Source organism: Bos grunniens, chromosome 17 (assembly GCF_055505025.1).
Source record: "Bos grunniens cultivar Pamir isolate PY7600 chromosome 17, Bosgru_T2T1.0, whole genome shotgun sequence".
Taxonomy (NCBI): Eukaryota; Metazoa; Chordata; class Mammalia; order Artiodactyla; family Bovidae; genus Bos; species Bos grunniens.
This window is the reverse complement of record NC_141181.1, coordinates 53929194-53950945: the sequence shown is the minus strand read 5'-3', so window position 1 is coordinate 53950945 and position 21752 is coordinate 53929194. Positions and strand designations below refer to the sequence as shown.

Here is a 21752-nt window from a genome sequence, read left to right as displayed (position 1 = left end):
CATTGCCTCCCATTTCTGAAAATTGCCTCCAAGGGAATGGTATTACCAAAAATATACATAATGATGTAATTTTTACAAGTATTCCAAAGGAAAAATTGGAAAATGCACACAGAAGAAAATGTAAGTTGGGCCCAGTACACAGAAGGCTCTCAATAAATGACTGATTAATTAATTTAGGTGTGGGATCTTCCCACATCAGGGATAGAAATCGTTTCTCCTGGTATTGGCAGGACGATTCTTTACCACTGAGCCATCAGGAAAGCCCACCTAAATGCTTAATCTTAAAAAAAAGCAATTCGGTGAAAAAGAGCTCTAGCCCTTTAAAAGTCAGAGGCGGGTACAAAGAGAAAGGAGGCGGGTTAAGGAGCTGACAAGAGAAGCTCCTTGCCTTATTTAAATAAGCATGCGTAAAGACTCTCTTGTACCTTGTACCCTGTACCCAGCACTCGCTGCGCGTGCGCTGCCTGAACCTTGAGGAGGCTCTCGGCTCCTCCCTCCTACTTAGGTGGGCGGAGACAGTCGCGTGAGTTCTGCGGACCTACATTCTCCCGCCCAATTAAGCAGGCCCGCCCCGACCCTTGCACATGCGTATACTTCAGCACTAGACCCGGACGTCGGTAAAAAGGTCCAGGAGTTGCGCCTGCGCTGTGTACACCTCTGCCGGAAGTGGGCGGGATCGTGTTCCAAAGCCTGAAAGGAGGTGGGAGAAAGCGACAAAGACTAGTGTGTTTGAATGGAAAGCTGAATTTACGGGCTGTCCCAAATGCTCGGCTGCAGAAATGTAAAAGCCAGAATGTGATCACAGGGAACTTAATAATTTTCGATTTTTTAAAAGGTTTTATTATTTTTTTCATGTATATTTAAGAAAAGTTTTAGAGGGAAAGAGGATTTTCCCTGTTTTCTTTTTCCCCAAGAATTTTTTGTTTCTCAGCCCTGCCTCTGGGATTGCGGGATCTTCCCCCACCAGGGATCGAACCCAGGTTCCCTGCAGTGGAAACAGGAAGTTCTAACCACTGGACCGCCAAGAAATCTTCCCCACCCTTCCCCACCCCACCCCCCATCAATTCTTATATTCTGAAAGACTTAAGGACTCAATAAGGACACATTTCCAGGACTTCCTTGGTGGACCAGTGACTAAGATTCCGTGCTCTCAGTGCAAGAGCCCCAGGTTCAACCCCTGGTCAGGGAACTAGAGCCTACATATCACAACTAAGACCAGGTGCAGCCAAATAAATTTTAAAAAAGAAAAAAAGGCACATTTTAGTGCCTCCTGTGTGGCCAGGTTGAAAATGAGTGTTTAAAAAATGAAGAGCACTTATTCTCACCCATGTAAAGGTCCTAGTCAGGAATCCCAGTCAGGAAATTAATTGTCAGAAAGATATGCTGAATAGGAACCAGGAAAGAAGAAACAAATCTGCATAGAAGTAAGTGTGCTTTTGTGTCATAGAAGTTATAAATGTTTTGGAAGTCCCCAGTGTCAGTTCATCAGCTTGATTCCATAGATGTTTGTGGAAAACGTGTTTTTTCTATATATACGTTGTGCTGGATACTGGAGATTAAAAGATGAATATAATTCAGCCCCTGTCCTTGATGAATTCACACTCGGAAAGACAGGGTGGGCTTAAGCTATAGAAATAGCCTGGGCAAAATCTTGGAGGTAAGCATGACAGTGTAAAATGATTCCAGACACTGTCTTGATTAAAGACTAAAGTAGAAGGGAGGAAATGACATGGAAAGTTGTGTCCTTTGAACAGAGTGGGGTAGATTGGGAGTGACGAGGTCTAGATGCAAAGGCCAGGGAGGTTGGATCCAAATCCAGTGGCCAGGAACCATTGTGTTTTCATGAATTTGCTCTGTTGGCATGGGATGAGGCAGAAGGTGACTTTTTTAAAAAAAATTTAACTGTAATTTTTTTTTTCTTCATTATTTAATCTTCTGGCTGAGCCAAGGCATGTGAGATCTTAGTTCCCTGATCAGGGATCCAGCCCTCGACCCTGGCGGTGGAAGCGTAGAGTCTTAACCACTGGACCACCAGGGATATCTAGAAGGTGACTTTTAGACCACAGCAATTGACTGAACAGGGAGAACTCTTTGGGACCCCATGGACTGTAGCCTGCCAGACTCCTCTGTCTATGGGATTTTCCAGACAAGAATACTGGAGTGGGTTGCCATTTCCTCCTCCAGGGGAATCTTCCTGACCAGGATTGAACCCAAATCTCCTGTGTCTCCTGCACTGCAGGCAGATTCTTTACCACTGAGCCATTGGGGAAACCCTGTCCACAAGCCAGGGAACACTACAGATGCAGGCAGGGACTTCCCTTGTGGTCCAGGAGCTAAGACTTGGAGCTCCCAATCCAGGTTTGATCCCTGGTCAGAGAGCTAGATCCTGCATACCACAACCAAGACTTCACATGCAGTAACCAAAGGTCCTGATGGAACCAGAATGGAAGATTCAGAGTGTTGCAACTAAGACCTGGCACAGCAAAAAAAAAAAAAATGCAGACAAACCAGCAGAAGGTGGGATAAGGTCATGGGACAGACCTTCCCTCAGAGCCTCCAGGAGGAACCAGCCCTGCTGACACCTTGATTTCAGACATCTAGCCTCCAAAACTGTGAGACAATCAACTTCTGTTGTGTAAGCTACCTCAGTTGGTGGTTACTTTGTGATGGCAGCAGCCCTAGCAAATGAATACAGTTCCCAGGAGGTCCTTAATAAATACTTGTTGAATAAATGGATGGCTGAATAAAGGACAATTTTTATCATCCCTGGCTCTTCAAAAGATGACAAAAGAGGTATCAAGAGAATAACTTTATCCAGCCTTTCAAGTCTGGTGAATGGTTGAAAACCAGTCCCTTGCCCCAACCTACTTCGTTTTCTATGGTGATATTTTCATTGTGTTTGATTGATACTGTCTTTGTCCTGAGCCTCAGACAGTCCTGGGCCGTGATAATAGGGGCAGGTAGAATGGGGGCTGTGGTTCCCTGGTTGACACACTACTGGTTGCTACTGAAATTCAACACCCTGCCACCCCCTGCTTTCCTCCTTGATGGCAGATCTCCAAGTATGTTAGCTTCCCTTTTGTCTAGGGAAAGTGAACCCTCTTCCCCAGAGCCAGGGTGAATTGGGCAAACCTTTTCTGTAAAGCTAGTTAATATTTTTTGGCTTTGGAGTCCAAACATCCTACAGATATTATATATTATATACAGATATATATGTAATATATATCTGTATATATTATATATATATATGTATACATATATGTGGGGGCTTCCCTGGTGCCTGAGATGGTAAAAAATCTGCTTGCAACTCAGGAGACCCAGGTTAGATCCATGGGTCGCGGAAATTCCCTGGAGAAGGGAATGGCAACCCATTCCAATATTCTTGCCTGGAGGATTCCATGAACAGAGGAGCCTGGTGGGCTACAGCCTATCAGGTTGCAAAGAGACACAACTAAGCAACTAACACACACCTTCATACATATACATATACTGCACTTTTTAAAACATAAGCTCAGTTTATGTATTTACTTTTGGCTACGCCTTGCAGCATGTGGGATCTTAGTTCCCTGACCAGGGATGAAATCTGAGCCCCCTGGCAATGGAAGCATGGAGTCTTAACCACTGGACTGCCAGGGAATTCCCTCATTCAAGTGCTTTATAAACCTTTAATCATGTTGATCAAAATAAGCTACATGATCCAATCCCAAATGAAGAAGTAGGACATATGCTTTGCCTATGGTGTATGCAGTGCTCTGCGGATCTAGTTACAGTGAGTCCTTTACAACAAAATTTTCTCTACAACGTGCACTCTCAGATTCCCATGCTAAGGTGTGATGAAAAGAAATAACCTGAGCTACAACCCCCCGCACTGGAATTTACTGGACACTCTGAACAGCTATTACTCTGGCTCTCAGTTGCCTCATCTCTAAAATACACAGTTAAGAGCACCTACCTCTCAGGATTTTGTAAGGATTACTTGAAATACTGTTTGTGAAGGCATAGCTGCTATCACAGGTAACAACTGTTCCCATGGAAGGTGTGTGGAAGATGTATGAATGGTGATGTTTGCACTGTTGTCAAACAGAGCTGAGAGCTGAGAGGCGCTGAGCAGATGTTAAATTCTTTGAAGTGCTTTTTCTGGCAAGTGGCACTTGTCTCCCCATTTCAAACAGCCCAATAGCAGCTTTCATGAAAGCCCACTTAGAATCTTTTTAAGCTACCAGCCATATGAAATACACTTTTCAAAGGTATTTCAAAAAAAGCAGGAGAGTCTAAACACTTAGAGAGCGTGAACTATGTTGGCTGAGATCTAAAGTCATGAGTAATCTTGCTTCTAGCAATTAACTCCTGGCTAGGTACCAGGATAAATGTACCCAAATGCCCTTTCCAGCGTTGTTCTTCAAACCCCAAACAGGAAATGACCTGAATGTTTATCCGTGATAGCACAGGTATATCACTTGTGTACTACTTATTCCATAGAATGTCACAGCAGTGAAAATAAATTATAGTCCATGTAATACAGGTGACTCTTAAAAACATCATACTGAGCTCAAGAGGCATAAAAATGAATCAGAAACAAATCATTTCACTTATAAAAGTTCCAAACTAGGAAAAACAAAAGTATGTTATGTAGGGAGGCAAAGATACGTGGGAAAACCACAAGGGAAGGTAAAGAAATTACCGCAAAAAGTTAGGACTGTGGTTAGAAGTGGAACCTTCTCCTTCTGTGGAAAAGAAGGAGATTGCAATTGGAAATTAACACCCGAGAGCTGGTGATATTCTATTTCTTGACTTGGGTGGTAGTTACATGGATGTTCACCTCATAATTCTTTGTTAAACTATACAAAATGTTTTCTACTCTTTTCTTTTTAAAAAAATTTTGGCTGTGCTGGGTCTTCATTGCAGTGTGAGGCCTTCTCTAGTGGCTACAGACTTAGTTGCCCCCCCCCGAATGTGGAATCTTAGTTCCGCCACCAGGGATCGAACCCATGTCCCCAGCATTGATGGTGGGTTCTTGACTGATGGACCACCAGAGAAGTCCCTGCTCCTTTCTGTATGCATATTTCACAGAAAATGAAATTTCCTTTCCTTCCTTCCTCCTTTCCTTCTTTTGAAAAAATTTCCCCCAATAAAAAGCAGGAAAGAATTAAGCATATATGTACCTTGATGCTTTCGTATTTTCCATTCCATATTTGAGGTCTGTTACCCTTATGGTGGTGCAGCGGGGGCAGGCATCAGATTCCTTCAACGGAGAAATGAGATATAGAGGTTTTCTTAATCGTAACAAAATTCTACTAGGCATAAATAATTTGAAGTCTTGTGCTATGAATTGGCTATTGCCTTCCCTTTGAAGATCTTTGAATATCTTTCGTGTGATGTAATATTTAACACTATGTATACCGCATATGAATAGGACCCCTATCTAGCTTTGCTCATTATTGTCACCCCAGTACCTAGCATGGTGTTTGATATACAGTGGGTATGCAAAAATTTAGACTTTGGGCTTCCACTGCAGGGGGCATGGGTTTTGATCTAAGATCCCTCATGCCGCAAGGTGTGGCCAAACAAACAAACAACCCTTTCTAATAAAATATATGTTACTTGTGACAAATTAATTCAGGTGTGTCACCTGCCATAAAATTCACTCTTTATAAAATTCAGTGATTTGTAATGTGTCCAGAATATTTTCATCACTCCAAAAAACCTTGTCCCCATTAGCAGTCCATCTCTCTTTCCTCTACCCCTCTTCCCTGGAAACCACTAACCTAATTTCTGTTGCTGTGGATTTGCCTATTCTGGACATTTCATATAAATGGAATCACATGGTTGTGGCATTTTGTACTGACTCCTTTCATTCCATTTTATGGCTGAATAATATTCCGTTGTATAGCGTATCACATTTTATTATTTTTTATTCATTTGGCTGCGCTGGGTCTTAGTTGCAGCCCCTGGGATATTTGCTCTTCATTGAGGCATGCAGGATCTTTAGTTGCTGCACGTGGGATCTAGTTCCCTGACCAAGACTAGAACCCCAGCCCCCTGCGTTGGGATGATGAAGTCTTAGCCCCCGGTCCGCCGGGGAAGTCCTCCTTATTCATTTTTATTGTTATTGTTGTTGAAAACATCTTATTCTTGACTTGGATCTTATGCAGATTCTCTTTATGATTATTATTTAAACCATACATATACATTTTATGCACGTTTCTGTATATGTCATATGTCACAATAAAAACGTAATGTAGTCTCATTGTTGAAACTGTGGAAAGCAAAAGTTTGTTTCATTAAAGAACAACGCTGACATATTTCTACCACCCCAGCTCTGTGAGTAGTAGTTTTCCAGGCGGAAGAGAAAAAGACTGAATAAATCTTTGCTGATTTTTGCCTTTTGTTGGAAGAAAAAGAAATTCTGAAACATTGTCAGCAGGTGGCGCAATTAAATAAGATTTAATCTTCCTGGCTCAATGGCAAGCCAAAAGGGAAAACAAAAAGCAGCGAACACTTGCCCTGATGATGGGAAAATATTCTGGTGAATTTCCCACTACCTTCAATCTTCCTCCAATATCCACCATTACACAAAAGAACCTGGTAAATATGGTTTCACTGGGGGACTGTCAGACTTAATTCTTCAAATACGTCAAAGACAGTGGGTGTTTTCTTCCTGTTGCTTGATGAAGGGCCCTCAAAATAACAGACTTGGCTGGGCCCCAGGATGTAGGGCTTTCTGTGTCTGCAACAAATGAAGACAGCCAAGATGTCTAATAATAAATACACATCTCAAATATTCTTAGATGGCTTTTGAGGTGAATTAGGAAGTGTTTCAGCCCTGGGATTTCTTTGGAAGGAATGATACTAAAGCTGAAACTCCAATACTTTGGCCACCTCATGCGAAGAGTTGACTCATTGGAAAAGACTCTGATGCTGGGAGGGATTGGGGGTGGGAGGAGAAGGGGACGACAGAATATGAGATGGCTGGATGGCATCACTGACTCGATGGACGTGAGTCTGAGTGAATTCCGGGAGTTGGTGATGGACAGGGAGGCCTGGTGTGCTGCGATTCATGGGGTCGCAAAGAGTCGGACACGACTGAGCGACTGAACTGAACTGAGGAAGTGTTCAGTTTCTAAATCTTTACCAAGCACTTCCTTCCACACCCATCTTGTTAGTAATAGCCTTTGGAGTTTCTGTACAAAAAAAAAAAAGACATTTTAATCTGGACATCAAGTCAGAGAAAGAAATTAACGTGCTCATCATCTCTCTCATTAAGATAAACTTATTGGTCCAGTGGTTAAGACTCTGAACTCCCAATGCAGGGCATCTGGGTTCCACCCCTGGTCAGGGAACTAGATCCCACATGTCATAAATAAGACCTGGTGGAGCCAAATAAGTAAATCAATAAAGAGAATATTTCTAAAAATGACACACTTATTGGGACTTCCATACTGGTCTGGTGGTTAGGACTCTGCACTTCCAATGCAGGGGATGTGGGTTCCACCCCTGGTTGGGGACCTAGGATCCCATGTGCTGTGCGGTGCAGCCAAAAAAAAAAAGTGCAAAATCACTTATTTGGGGTAAGGTTGGCTTCAAGATGGGAGAGGATAGGTGGTGGAGATGGGAGATTGGTTACATATGAGGAGAAATGATCGAAAAAGTAAATATACTAAAAATGACAGGAGATAGATTTCCCACTGTTGGTGAGGGGAATAGCAGATCTGGACAAGAGAAAAACTGGAATGAACCCTGTAGACTAGAAGTGGATATTGGTGTGGAGTCATGGGGTTCAATACTTGCTGCTGCTTCTTAGTCACTTCAGTCGTGTCCCACTCTTTGCGACCCTATGGACCATAACCCACCAGGATCGTCTGTCTATGGAATTCTCCAGGCAAGAATACTGGAGTAGTGAGTTGCCATGCCCTCCTCCAGGGGATCTCCCAACCCAGGGATCAAACCTGGGCCTCTGCATTGCTGGTAGATTCTTTACCACTGAGCCACCAGGGAAGCCCTTTCAATACTTATAGAGTTAAAATTTATAAGTGCAGTCAGTCCCCAGATCTGTCAGCTGAGAGAGGAGAGTAGTGACATTCCATAGTGATGAACACATATCTAGTACCCAGAACTTGGTTTCTAGGGAATTTCCTGGAGGTCCAGTGGTTAGGATTCCATCCTTTCACTGCAAAAGGCCTGTGTTCAATCCCTGGTTGGGGAACTAAGATCCCTGAGTGGGGCACAGTGCAGCCTAAAAGTAAAAATAAAATGTAAAGACAACTCTTGCACTTGTCTTGAGGATCCCATTCCTTCTTTTAAAAATATAAACAAAGGATTAGAATAGGCATTTCTCGGAAAGAAGATATGCCTGCCAATGGAAATGAGCACATGAAAAGACACTCAACATTCTTAGCCATTCAGTTCAGTTCAGTTCAGTCATTCAGTCGTTTCCGACTCTTTGCGACCTCATGAATCGCAGCACACCAGGCCTCCTTATCCATCACTAACTCCCAGAGTTTACCCAAACACATGTCCATCGAGTCAGTCATGCCATCCAGCCATCTCATCCTCTGTCGTCCCCTTCTCCTCCCGCCTTTAATCTTTCCCAGCATCAGGGTCTCTTCCAATGAGTTAGTTCTTTGCATCAGGTGGCCAGAGTAGTGGAGTTTCAGCTTCAGCATCATTCCTTCCAATGAATATTCAGGACTGATTTCCTTTAGGATGGACTGATTGGATCTCTTTGCAGTCCAAGGGACTCTCAAGAGTCTTCTTCAACACCACAGTTCAAAAGCATCAATTTTTAGGCACTCAGTTTTCTTCACAGTCCAACTCTCACATCCATACATGACCACTGGAAAAACCATACGCTTGACTGGACGGACCTTTGTTGGCAAAGTAATGTCTCTGCTTTTTAATATGCTATTAGGTAAATGCAAAATTAAAGCCACAGTGAGATACACTTCACACAAAATCATAAGGATGGCTAAAATGAAAAACACAGACTCTTAATAACTGTGGACCAGGATGTGGAGAAATCCAAACCCTAATACTTTGCTTGGAGAAAGACATGGCAACCCACTCCAATATTCTTGCCTGGAAAATCCCATGGACAGAAGAGCCTGGTGGGCTACATAGCCCATAGAGTCACAAAGAGTCAGACATCCCTGAATGACTAAAAAACAAATACTTTGCTGGTGAGGCTGTAAAATGCAGCCACTGGGGAAAAGAGTTTGTTGCTTCCTCAAAATATTAAACAAAGTAACTATCTGACCCAGCCATTCCACTCCTAAGTGGAATACAAAGAGAAAACAGTGCTGCTGCTGCTAAGTCACTTCAGTCGTGTCCGACTCTGTGTGACCCCATAGACGGCAGCCCACCAGGCTCCCCGGTCCCTGGGATTCTCCAAGCAAGAACACTGGAGTGGGTTGCCATTTCCTTCTCCAATGCATGAAAGTGAAAAGTCAAAGTGAAGTTGCTCAGTCGTGGCCGACTCTTAGCGACCCCATGGACTGCAGCCTTCCAGGCTCCTCGGTCCATGGGATTTTCCAGGCAAGAGTACTGGAGTGGGGTGCCATTGCCTTCTCCGAAAGAAAACAGTAAGTCCACACAAAACCTTGTGCAGGAATGTTTATAGGAGCATTATTCATAATAATCAAAAAGTAGGGGAAAAATCAAATTTCCATCAACAGGTGAATTGACACGCAAAATGTGTAATTCCAGTCTGAACTGCAGATGGTGACTGCAGCCATGAAATTAAAAGATGCTTGCTCCTTGGAAGAAAAGTTATGACCAACCTAGACAGCATATTAAAAAAGCAGAGGCATTACTTTGCCAACAAAGGTCTGTCTAGTCAAAGCTATGGTTTTTCCAGTGGTCATGTATAGATGTGAGAGTTGGACTATAAAGAAAGCTGAGTGCCTAAGAATTTATGCTTTTGAACTGTGGTGTTGGAGAAGACTCTTGAGAGTCCCTTGGACTGCAAGGAGATCCAACCAGTCCATCCTAAAGGAGATCGGTCCTGGGTGTTCATTGGAAAGACTGATGCTGAAGCTGAAACTCCAGTACTTTGGCCACCTCATGCGAAGAGTTGACTCATTGGAAAAGACCCTGATGCTGGGAGGGATTAGGGGCAGGAGGAGAAGGGGACGACAGAGGATGAGATGGTTGGATGGCATCACTGATTCAATGGACATGAGTTTGAGTAAACTCTGGGAGTTGGTTATGGACAGGGAGGCCTGGTGTGCTGTGGTCCATGGGGTCGCAAAGAGTTGGACACGACTGAGCAACTGAACTGAACTGCACTGAGTCTGAACTAAAGGATTTATTTCTTTTTTAAAGTATTTATTTATTTTATTGTTATTTGGCTGTGTCGGATCTTAGTTGCCTCTTGTGGGATCTTTCGTTAAAAGCTCGTGGACTCTCTAGTTGTGGTGCTTGGGCTTCAGTGTTACTGAAGCACATGGATTTAGCTGCTCGTCAGTATGTGGGATCTTTGTTCAATCACCAGGGATCAAACCCGGGTTTCCTGAATTGGTAGGTGGATTCTTAACCACCAGACCACTAGGTAAGTCCCTTGAGCTGAAGGCTTTAGAACCAAGAGAACTGATAAGGTGTAAATCCTAGTCCCAGGGCAGGAGACTTAATGGATCAGGCAGAGGGAGAGAGAATGCTGTCTTCCCCTACCTTTTTGTTCTATTTAGACCTTCAGTGGATTGGCTGGGGCGCTCTTATATTGGGGAAGACAATCTGCTTTACTCAGTTTACTGATCCAAATAATCTCTTCTGGAGAGACCTTCGCAGACACACCCAAATGATGTTTAGCTGGATATCAGCCTATCTGGCTCAGTCAGTTGACACATAAAATTAATCATCATGACAGCTCAATAAAACTATTATTACTAAAAATATATAGTTTACTCTTCAAAACTGTCAAGACCATGAAAAAACAAGGAGAGACTGAGATACTATCACAGACCAGGAGACCATAGAGACATGATACTTAAATGTAGTGTCAGATTGAATTGCAGAACACAAAATGGACATCAGTGGAAAGACTGATAAAACCTGAATAAATTTTGGAATTTAGTTCATAGTCATATACCTACGTTCATTTCTTCGTTTTGATAAAGATGTCATGGTTATGTAAATTGTCAACATAAGGGGAAAAGGAGTGAAGAAGAGTAAATGGAAATTTTCTTTGCAGCTCTGTTGGTATATCTTAGTTCAGTTTAGTCGCTCAGTCGTGTCTGACTCTTCTTGACCCCATGAATTGCAGCACGCCAGGCCTCCCTGTCCATCACCAACTCCCAGAGTTCACTCAGACTCACGTCCATTGAGTCAGTGATGCCATCCAGCCATCTCATCCTCTGGTGTCCCCTTCTCCTCCTGCCACCAATCCCTCCCAGCATCAGAGTCTTTTCCAATGAGTCAACTCTTCGCATGAGGTGGCCAAAGTATTGGAGTTTCAGCTTTAGCATCATTCCCTCCAAAGAAATCCCAGGGCTGATCTCCTTCAGAATGGACTGGTTGGATCTCCTTGCAGTCCAAGGGACTCTCAAGTGTCTTCTCCAACACCACAGTTCAAAAGCATCAATTCTTCGGTGCTCAGCCTTCTTCACAGTCCAACTCTCACATCCATACATGACCACAGGAAAAACCATAGCCTTGACTAGACGGACCTTTGTTGGCAAAGTAATGTCTCTGCTTTTGAATATGCTATCTAGGTTGGTCATAACTTTCCTTCCAAGGAGTAAGCGTCTTTTAATTTCATGGCTGCAGTCACCATCTGCAATGATTTTGGAGCCCCCCAAAATAAAGTCTGACATTGTTTCCACTGTTTCCCCATCTATTTCCCATGAAGTGATGGGACCGGATGCCATGATCTTCGTTTTCTGAATGTTGAGCTTTAAGCCAACTTTTTCACTCTCCTCTTTCACTTTCATCTAGAGGCTTTTTAGTTCCTCTTCACTTTCTGCCATAAGGGTGGTGTCATCTGCATATCTGAGGTTATTGATATTTCTCCCTGAAATCTTGATTCCAGCTTGTATTTCCTCCAGTCCAGCATTTCTCATGATGTACTCTGCATATAAGTTAAACAATCAGGGTGATAATATACAGCCTTGACATACTCCTTTTCCTATTTGGCACCAGTCTGTTGTTCCATGTCCAGTTCTAACTGTTGCTTCCTGACCTGCATACAGGTTTCTCAAGAGGCAGGTCAGGTGGTCTGGTATTCCCATCTCTTTCAGAATTTTCCATAATTTATTGTGATGCACACAGTCAAAGGCTTTGGCTAGTCAAAAAAGTAGAAATAGATGTTTTTCTGGAACTCTCTTGCTTTTTCCATGATCTAGCGGTTGTTGGCAATTTGATCTCTGGTTCCTCTGCCTTTTCTGAATCCAGCTTGAACATCAGGAAGTTCGTGGTTCACGTATTGCTGAAGCCTGGCTTGGAGAATTTTGAGCATTACTTTACTAGCATGTGAGATGAGTGCAATTGTGCGGTAGTTTGAGCATTCTTTGGCATTGCCTTTCTTTGGGATTGGAATGAAAACGGACCTTTTCCAGTCCTGTAGCCACTGCTGAGTTTTCCAAATTTGCTGGCATATTGAGTGCAGCACTTTCACAGCATCATCTTTCAGGATTTGAACTAGCTCAACTGGAATTCCATCACCTCCACTAGCTTTGTTTGTAGTGATGTTTTCTAAGGCCCACTTGACTTCACATTCCAGGATGTCTGGCTCTAGGTCAGTGATCACACCATCGTGATTATCTGGGTCGTGAAGATCTTTTTTGTACAGTTCTTCTGTGTATTCTTGCCACCTCTTCTTAATATCTTCTGCTTCTGTTAGGTCCATACCATTCCTGTCCTTTATTGATCCCATCTTTGCATGAAATGTCCCCTTGTTATCTCTAATTTTCTTGAAGAGATCTCTAGTCTTTCCCATTCTGTTGTTTTCCTCTATTTCTTTGCAATGATCGCTGAGGAAGGCTTTCTTATCTCTTCTTGCTATTCTTTGGAACTCTGCATTCAGATGCTTATATCTTTCCTTTTCTCCTTTGCTTTTTGCTTCTCTTCTTTTCACAGCTATTTGTAAGGCCTCCCCAGACAGCCATTTTGCTTTTTTGCATTTCTTTTCCATGGGGATGGTCTTGATCCCTGTCTCCTGTACAATGTCATGAACCTCATTCCATAGTTCATCAGGCACTCTATCCATCAGATCTAGGCCTTTAAATCTATTTCTTACTTCCATTGTATAATCATAAAGGATTTGATTTAGGTCATACCTGAATGGTCTAGTGGTTTTCCCTACTTTCTTCCATTTCAGTCTGAATTTGGCAATAAGGAGTTCATGATCTGAGCCACAGTCAGCTCCTGGTCTTGCTTTTGTTGATTGTATAGAGCTTCTCCATCTTTGGCTGCAAAGAATATAATCAATCTGATTTCGGTGTTGACCATCTGGTGATGTCCATGTGTAGAGTCTTCTCTTGTGTTGTTGGAGGAGGGTATTTGTTATGACCAGTGCATTTTCTTGGCAAAACTCTATTAGTCTTTGCCCTGCTTCATTCCGTATTCCAAGGTCAAATTTGCCTGTTACTCCAGGTGTTTCTTGACTTCCTACTTTTGCATTCCAGTCCCCTATAATGAAAAGGACATCTTTTTTGGGTGTTAGTTCTAAAAGGTCTTATAGGTCTTCATAGAACGGTTCAACTTCAGCTTCTTCTAAAGTATCCCCCAATTTTTTTTTTTGGCTGCACCTCAAGGCATGTGATCTTTAGCTCTCCTGCCAAGGATGGAACATGTGCCCTCTGCAGTGGAAGCGCAGAGTCTTAACCACGGGACCACCAGGGAAGTCCGGTTAGTTTTTTAAGACCCAGCTTTATAAAGTTAGTGCTTTCGGGTACTTACATATCAGGCACTTCATCTACATATTACATTTAGTCCTCACAACAATCCTATGAGAGCAACCTTCAGTTTACAGAGAAGGCCAGTTATGTACTCGGGGTCACCTATCTGGCAAATGGCAAGAGATTTGAACTCAGGTTGACTAGTAAACCACACAGCCCCAGCCAGCCAGGACTTTACAGTCCCAGATAGGCCCAGAAATGCAAATAACTGAATAAAGACATAAACGGCATTTTGCTACCTGGATAGAAAATATTAAACAAATGAATTTTAATAGATAATACTGCTTACATTATAAACCCATGAACATAAAGATAGGGGTGTAAAATTTCTATCAAATACCTGAACATTTCAGGAAGAAAAGATGCCATCAGTTTATATTATGGACTATTTCTGTTATACTAAATTCACCCAGTCTTTTTTAGCATACATGAATGATCATATAACTTCAATCAGTATATACACAGTATTTTGGGGCTCCACTTTCTTACTTCACATGATTTAATATACCTGTTTAAAGGTATTCATTTAGTTCCAATAGCGATTTTTAACAGCCATGTAATATTATATGAAATAGAAAGACTATATCTTTTTTGTTTTGTTTTTGCACTTTTTAATTTTTTTGTGGCACTGCCTGCCTTGTGGGATCTTCATTCCCCAAACAGGAATTGGACCCCAGCCACCACAGTGAAAGTACTCAGTCCTAACCACTGCAAACTATAGCTTACTTAACCATTTCCCTGTTGTGGGGCACTTGGGATGCTTCCAGTGTGTGACTGATTTGAAAAATGCTGCTATAACCATCTTTGCACAAATTGCTTGTTACAATTTCAGGGACTATTTTCAGCAAGGGCATTTGTGGGAAGCAGATGAAGGAAAAGTCCCTAGAATTTTCACTTCTCATTGGGCAGCTGCTATTTCTGTAGAATAGGCTCTTGGCATCCTGCAATGCGTAAGTAACACCACCACCAGTAGCTGGATGATTCGGGGATAGTCTTTTCACCTCTATGCACCTTGGTCTCTTGCTATTGCAAGTGTGGTCCTTGGACCAGTAGTATTGGCTGGGAGCTTGTAGAATTACAGAATCTTGGGTCCTTCCTCAGTTCAGGTCAGTTCAGTTGCTCAGTCGTGTCCGACTCTTTGCAACCCCATGAATTGCAGCATGCCAGGCCTCCCTGTCCATCACCAACTCCCAGAGTTCACCCAGACCCACGTCCATTGAGTCGGTGATGCCATCCAGCCATCTCATCCTCTGGCATCCCCTTCTCCTCCTGCCACCAATCCCTCCCAGCATCAGAGTCTTTTCCAATGAGTCAACTCTTCGCATAAGGTGGCCAAAGTACTGGAGTTTCAGCTTTAGCATCATTCCTTCCAAAGAAATCCCAGGGCTGATCTCCTTCAGAATGGACTGGTTGGATCTCCTTGCAGTCCAAGGGACTCTCAAGAGTCTTCTCCAACGCCACAGTTCAAAAGCATCAATTCTTCGGTGCTCAGCCTTCTTCACAGTCCAACTCTCACATCCATACATGACCACAGGAAAAACCATAGCCTTGACTAAACGGACCTTTGTTGGCAAAGTAATGTCTCTGCTTTTGAATATGCTATCTAGGTTGGTCTTAACTTTCCTTCCAAGGAGTAAGCGTCTTTTAATTTCATGGCTGCAGTCACCATCTGCAGTGATTTTGGAGCCCCAAAAAATAAAGTCTGACATTGTTTCCACTGTTTCCCCATCTATTTCCCATGAAGTGATGGGACCAGATGCCATGATCTTTGTTTTCTGAATGTTGAGCTTTAGGCCAACTTTTTCACTCTCCACTTTCACTTTCATCAAGAGGCTTTTTAGTTCCTCTTCACTTTCTGCCATAAGGGTGGTGTCATCTGCATATCTGAGGTTATTGATATTTTTCCCAGCAATCTTGATTCCAGCTTGTGCTTCTTCCAGTCCAGCGTTTCTCATGATGTACTCTGCACTTTTCAGTCCAATCCCAAAGAAAGGCAATGCCAAAGAATGCTCAAACTACCGCACAATTGCACTCATCTCACACGCTAGTAAAGTAATGCTCAAAATTCTCCAAGCCAGGCTTCAGCAATACGTGAACCATGAACTTCCTGATGTTCAAGCTGGTTTTAGAAAAGGCAAAGGAACCAGAGATCAAATTGCCAACATCCTCTGGATCATGGAAAAAGCAAGAGAGTTCCGGGAAAACATCTATTTCTGCTTTATTGACTATGCCAAAGCCTTTGACTGTGTGCATCACAATAAACTGTGGAAAATTCTGAAGGAGATGGGAATACCAGACCACTTGATCTGCCTCTTGAGAAATTTGTATGCAGGTCAGGAAGCAACAGTTAGAACTGGACATGGAACAACAGACTGGTTCCAAATAGGAAAAGGAGTACGTCAAGGCTATATATTGTCACCCTGCTTATTTAACTTATATGCAGAGTACATCATGAGAGGGCAATGAACAAATAGAAGATATTTCCCCCTGGTGATGTGGGGAAGAAGTGGGGAGGATACTCTTGCAACACATGTTTTCATCTATCATGCTCAAAGTTCTTAAGAAGAGGCAGATCCAGCCCCAGGAAGCTGATGAGTGAGTTTGAAAGCTCTTTGGGCAGAAACTGGGACAGGGGGTTGGGGGCGGGGTGGGAGGTTGGCGATGGTGGGGACAGCCAGGTAAGATATGATACTTCTGGTACCTAAGGGGCTACACTGATGGGGTGAACAGCCTGCACCATCTACAGAGGGGCTTATGAATAATCATTTGGAGTCCTGACCCCATGGAGAACAGTTCCTAAGATTTGCAACCTGACCATGGCCAGCAAGTGGACAAGGTGTACTTGCCCAACTCTACCTGGGGGGGGCAGGGCCAGCCTCTTCCACCCAGAACTGAATGACTGCAAGCATAGGTAAAGCGGGATCTTCTTCCAAATTCCTCTGCTTGTTGTCATTGTTCTGTCGCTCAGTCTTGTCCAACTCTGCGATCCCATGGATTACAGCATGCCAGGCATCCCTGTCCTTCACTATCTCCCGGAGTTTGCTCAAACTTGTGTCCCTTGAGTCGTTGATGCCATCCAGCCGTCTCATCCTCTGTCGTCCCCTTCTCCTCTTGCTTGGTGACATTTAATTCATCCTTCAAGGCACTGGGTTTCCTTTTTTATCTACTAACCCCAATTAAATAAACTGTTTTCTGTTTTTTTTCCACCATGTGTGTGATTTATACAGGTTTCCAAGCTTCATGACACTTTATATCAGAATTCTCAAACTCAGCAGTCTCCAGTCCACATGAAATAAGCTGGGGCAGTACAATTGAGCATGGTGGGGACTGTGGTGACTGGCAAGCCCTTTGTGAAGGGGACATCTGTTCATCTGTTCCAGCCCATGGCCAAGTGTGAACATGAGTCCAGGGTACCCAGAGCCTTCCACTTTAAAAAAATTATTTTAATTGGAGGATAATTGCTTTAAGATATGTTGGTTTTTGCTGTACAACAACGTGAATCAGCCATAAGTATGCATATGTCCCTTCCCTTTTCAACCTCCCTCCCCCTCCATTTTTTTCATGTGGACCGTTTTTAAAGTCTTTGTTGAATTTGTTATAATATTCAGTTCAGTTCAGTCGCTCAGTCGTGTCCGACTCTTTGAGACCCCATGAATTGCAGCATGCCAGGCCTCCCTGTCCATCACCAACTCCCGGAGTTCACTCAAACGCACGTCCATCAAGTCGGTGATGCCATCCAGCCATCTCATCCTCTGTCGTCCCCTTCTCCTCCTGCCCCCAATCCCTCCCAGCATCAGAGTCTTTTCCAATGAGTCAACGCTTTGCATGAGGTGGCCAAAGTACTGGAGTTTCAGCTTTAGCATCATTCCTTCCAAAGAACTTCTGTTTCTGTTCTGTTTTTTTGGCCATGAGGCATGTGGGCCCTTAATCCAAGGAGGCCGGTGTCCTTGTAGGAGGAGAGGACATGCAGAGACAAGCATGCCGGGAAGGAGAGCCATATGTAACAACAGAACGCAGAGGCTGGAGGGGGTGAAGCTGCAAGCCAAGGAATGCTGAGGTTGGTGACCACCACAAGCTATGAAGAAGCAAGATTCCAAGGAGTATGAATTTGTTGTCTCCTTGATTTCTCAAGTCTAGCCTCCAGAACCATGAGAGAACACATTTCTGTTGTTTAAGTCACCCAGTTTGTGGTATATAACCCAGTTTGTAGTTAGGGCAGCCCTAGGAAACTAATACAGGTGTCATTTGAACTAAGTAGAGAATGATGAGAAAGAGGAAACCAAGTGAAGAGTTACAGGGAAGAATATTTCATGCAAAAGCAGGAATTAAAAAACAGTGGCTGAAGAGGGGTGAGTAGGAGCTACGCCTGGAAAGCTAGCCAGGGATAGTGCTTGTAGGACCAGGCGGGAGAGGGGATTCAATTAGCAATGAGGTGGTTGTGTCATTTGAATGACAGAAACAGCTGTCAAGCGAGTTACCCAGAGTCTTAGAGGGCAGGATCTAGGATATATTAGTTGCAATAAATAATGACAATATGAGATGACAGGGCCCTTTCTGAGCTTCCCCGCCCTGCCCGGCGACCTTGCTGGATGGTCAATGTCAGTTCTAGCATTTCAGGCCGTGGCTGGCTTCGGCTCCGTTAAGGCAACGCTCCTTCTCCGCAAACTCCTTCCTCCCTCCGACCCCAGACACCCCAAATACACACAATCTAGGTAAAATAAGCTCTACAAATGCGGTTTGCGGCCAACTTCCCCATCCCAGCTGGGCATGAGAGATTCCCTAAAGGCCGAAGCATTTCTAAAGAAACACTGAGAGACCCAGCCAACTCCCGCAAAGGTACAACAATCCCCGCCGCGGGCGCCTGGCGCGCGGGGGCGGGACCGGGGAGGCGCGTGCGCGTGCGCAGGGGGCTGCCTCCCGGCGAGGGGGTGGGGCGGGCGCCTGGGCCGGGGCTGTGACGTCAGGTGCGCGCGTGGCTCGGGCTGCGCAGGAACAGCTGGTCCCTGGGAAGGCGGCTGGCCGGCGGACACGCGTGGGGTGCGGGTGGCTTGCCGCGCCACGCTGCGGGATTAGCCGCCGCCTACCACCACTGCACCATGTCTGGCCAGCTGGAGCGTTGCGAGCGCGAGTGGCATGAGCTGGAGGGAGAATTTCAGGAACTGCAGGTAGGACCGGACCACCTGGTCCCGAAACTGCTACCTGAAGTGCCGGGTATTTCCTTTCCTGCTTCTCCCAGCCCCGGCCGTGGGAACCATCAAGGCCCGGGCCAGGCCCTGCGGCGGAGGCGAGGGGTTGTTGCCGGTGGTCTGCGTGGGCCAGCCCCCTCCCATCTCCCAGGACTTCACTTTTTCATCCACTTAGGGCGCTGGGTGGAAGCCCCCACAGCTACCCCAGCACCCCCCGCCTTCTCACCGGCTCTTTGCTGCGCGCGCCTCCTTCGCTGCAGAAAGTTGATCTGTGACCTCTGAGGGGAAGTTCCAGGCATGTCCATGTTGGGGAGGCCGGAGGGACCAGGTATGTTCTGGGACTCAAAAGAGAAAGCCCAGTCCCTACCTCCTCAGGGGTCTCCCCTAACCCCACCGCCGCCCACCAGGGTTTGGCGGCTCCACTCCCCTTTTGCTGTGGCGGATCAGCCCTCTCCTCTGACGCTCCATTTTGGGAGATGTGCTTGGGAGCCCTTCACCTTGAGCCCGCAGGCTTTGCTTAGGGGTTAGAGACCCCTGACCTCAGCCTTTGGGGCTCCTGTGTCCCGCCTCTGACGTTGCTGCAGGCCAAGTTTGGCGTCGTGGGTGACATCTGTCACTTCTGACAGCTGGGTTGCCTCCCAGTGATAGAGGCTGCTCCCAGCCCTCAAGCTTTGGCCCAGAGCCTTATGCTGGGTGGGGTGAGGTCGAGTATAAGAGAGGCCCCTTGAAAGAACAGCATTGGCATTGCCGCTGCGGGGTCCCTGGCAGGAGGAGTTGTTCCTGAGAGGAGGTTCGCAGAGGCCTCAGCTGCCTATCCTGGTGACTAGAGAGGTCTCTGAAAATCTTGGAGTTGGCTAAGAGAGATGCCTGGATCTTTTTTTGGGAGATGGGGCTGTTCCCTCCCCAACTACCGGATTGTGTTTGTTTTCTCCAGAGTTGGGCTCTGTTTGCCTGAAATCACATGGAACACCCCCAGCCCACTTCTGCCTAGTCTCAGCTGGGACCAGTGACATTTTGCTTGTCCATGGAGCTCTTGTCTGCAGTTTAATTAGCCGTTTACTGTGTCCAGAGTAGGGGAAGGAGGGGAGATGGGGAAGGGTGTCTGTGATGGGTCTTTCCAGAGCCATCTAGAGGGAAGATGGGTCATAGGTCCGGAAGAATAGAGAAGGGGTGCTGGAGAGACCAAGCAGGGAGAGGAGTGCTGTTTTAGCTGTGAGCAGAGAGTAAGGTACCAGAGCTGGTTCCCAGGGGACCTTTCTGGCTCTCCTGCCATGGAGAAGAGTCAGCTACTTTTTTTTTTTCTCAGTATTTATCTTTATTTTGGCTGTGCCAAGTCTTAGTTGCAGCACTCAGGATCTTCAATCTTCATTGCAATATGTGGGGGATCTTTAGTTGTGGCTCGTGGGATCTAATTCCCTGATCAGGAACTGAACCCCGGGCCTCTTGCATTGGGAGCGAGGAGTCTTAACCACTGGACCACCAGGGAAGTCCCCACTCAGCTGCTTCTTGCCGCTTTGTCCTGCTGGGCTCTCGGTTATGTCCAACTGTGGACCCATGGAGGGTATTAGGGTCGGGCGTGAGAGAAGAGTTTTGCTGTGTGGAGCTTTTGTTGTTCATAATGCCTTTCCCTGACCCTGCTTTCGGCTAGAAGGAAGAGTCTTAACTCTTCAGAGCTATACAATTAATGCAATTAACAGCAATTAGATAGCTAGTCTTGGCAGGCAGAGGTTGCAAAGGAGACGTTTGATTTGTTGTTATGTTCTTACTTGGTGTCTCTGGGGCTCAAGTGTGTGGGGGACAGAGAGGAATTGGAAATGAATCCTGGATTGTGTCCCCTGGTGCAAGGATTGTAGAAGAACTGACTGGGTAGAAACCATGATGTCCCTTGCTCAGGTCTTCAGCACTGGGGCAAGTGGAATGGACTAGGTCCGACTTCTTATCCCTCCCCCCACCCCCCATAATACACATGAGAACTCTGAACTCCTGAGATGAACATCTCTGGAAAAAGGCATGTAATAGGTAGAGTGTACGTTGTCATTATGTGTGTGTTGGGTGAACTTTCAAATATGAGACATTTGTCGGGGAGCAAGGAGGTCACAACAGGTATACGTTGGGTGGGGGTGCTGATTGGAACTAGAAAAGTTAATGGTAGGAAGGGTCTTTTTCTCCCACCAGAAAATCCCAGTCTATCTTACTTCACCTGTATCTGCTTCAGAATCTGGGATTTGTGGGTGTCATGCTCATATCTCTCTGATTCTGTCTTGCTTGGGATGATGTATAATATCTCTGTGTTTTATCTCTCCTTCCCTTTTGCCAGTGGAGGGAGGAAAGAGGAGATCTAATTTCAGACCCAAAAGGATTTGAAAGATTTCTGGAACTTCCCCCCTCCCCCAAACCCTAAAATGTCAAAATCTCTGGGACTTTCTAGAGGAAAGGATCTTTGTTCTTTTGTCTGTAATGTACATCTGCCAGGGCCTCCGTGGACTCAGGGGCAAGGCTGAGTTGCTATGAGGACTTTGGTTTTGGCTGGTTGGGGTTTTGGGTGTGCTGGCTGATTGAGCATTAGTCTGAGACTGGCGCATGTTTGGCCCTGTGGCCTGTGGTGTGACCACAGAAGGTCACTTACAGACGTGGTGGCAGGTGATTTAATGAGCATTTCTTGTCTTGCCTCTCTGGA

General features: G+C 45.0%; 1 protein-coding gene across 7 annotated transcripts in view; it reads left to right on the top strand.

Moving 5' to 3' along the window:
• The first annotated feature begins 18873 nt into the window (after positions 1 to 18873).
• The window catches only part of TMEM120B (transmembrane protein 120B), a 45414-nt gene continuing 42535 nt past the window's right edge, over positions 18874 to 21752 (top strand). For 6 of the 7 annotated variants that reach the window (XR_015144469.1, XM_086347605.1, XM_086347603.1 and 3 more), the window contains exon 1: positions 18874 to 19054. Coding sequence is in view for 3 of the 7 variants with exons in the window: in XM_086347605.1 (XP_086203731.1) it covers positions 18986 to 19054 (69 nt within the window). In the remaining 4 variants the exon portion in view is untranslated. Of the gene's footprint in view, positions 19404 to 21752 lie in introns of all 7 variants that reach the window. The other variant, XM_086347604.1, reaches the window with a different exon arrangement.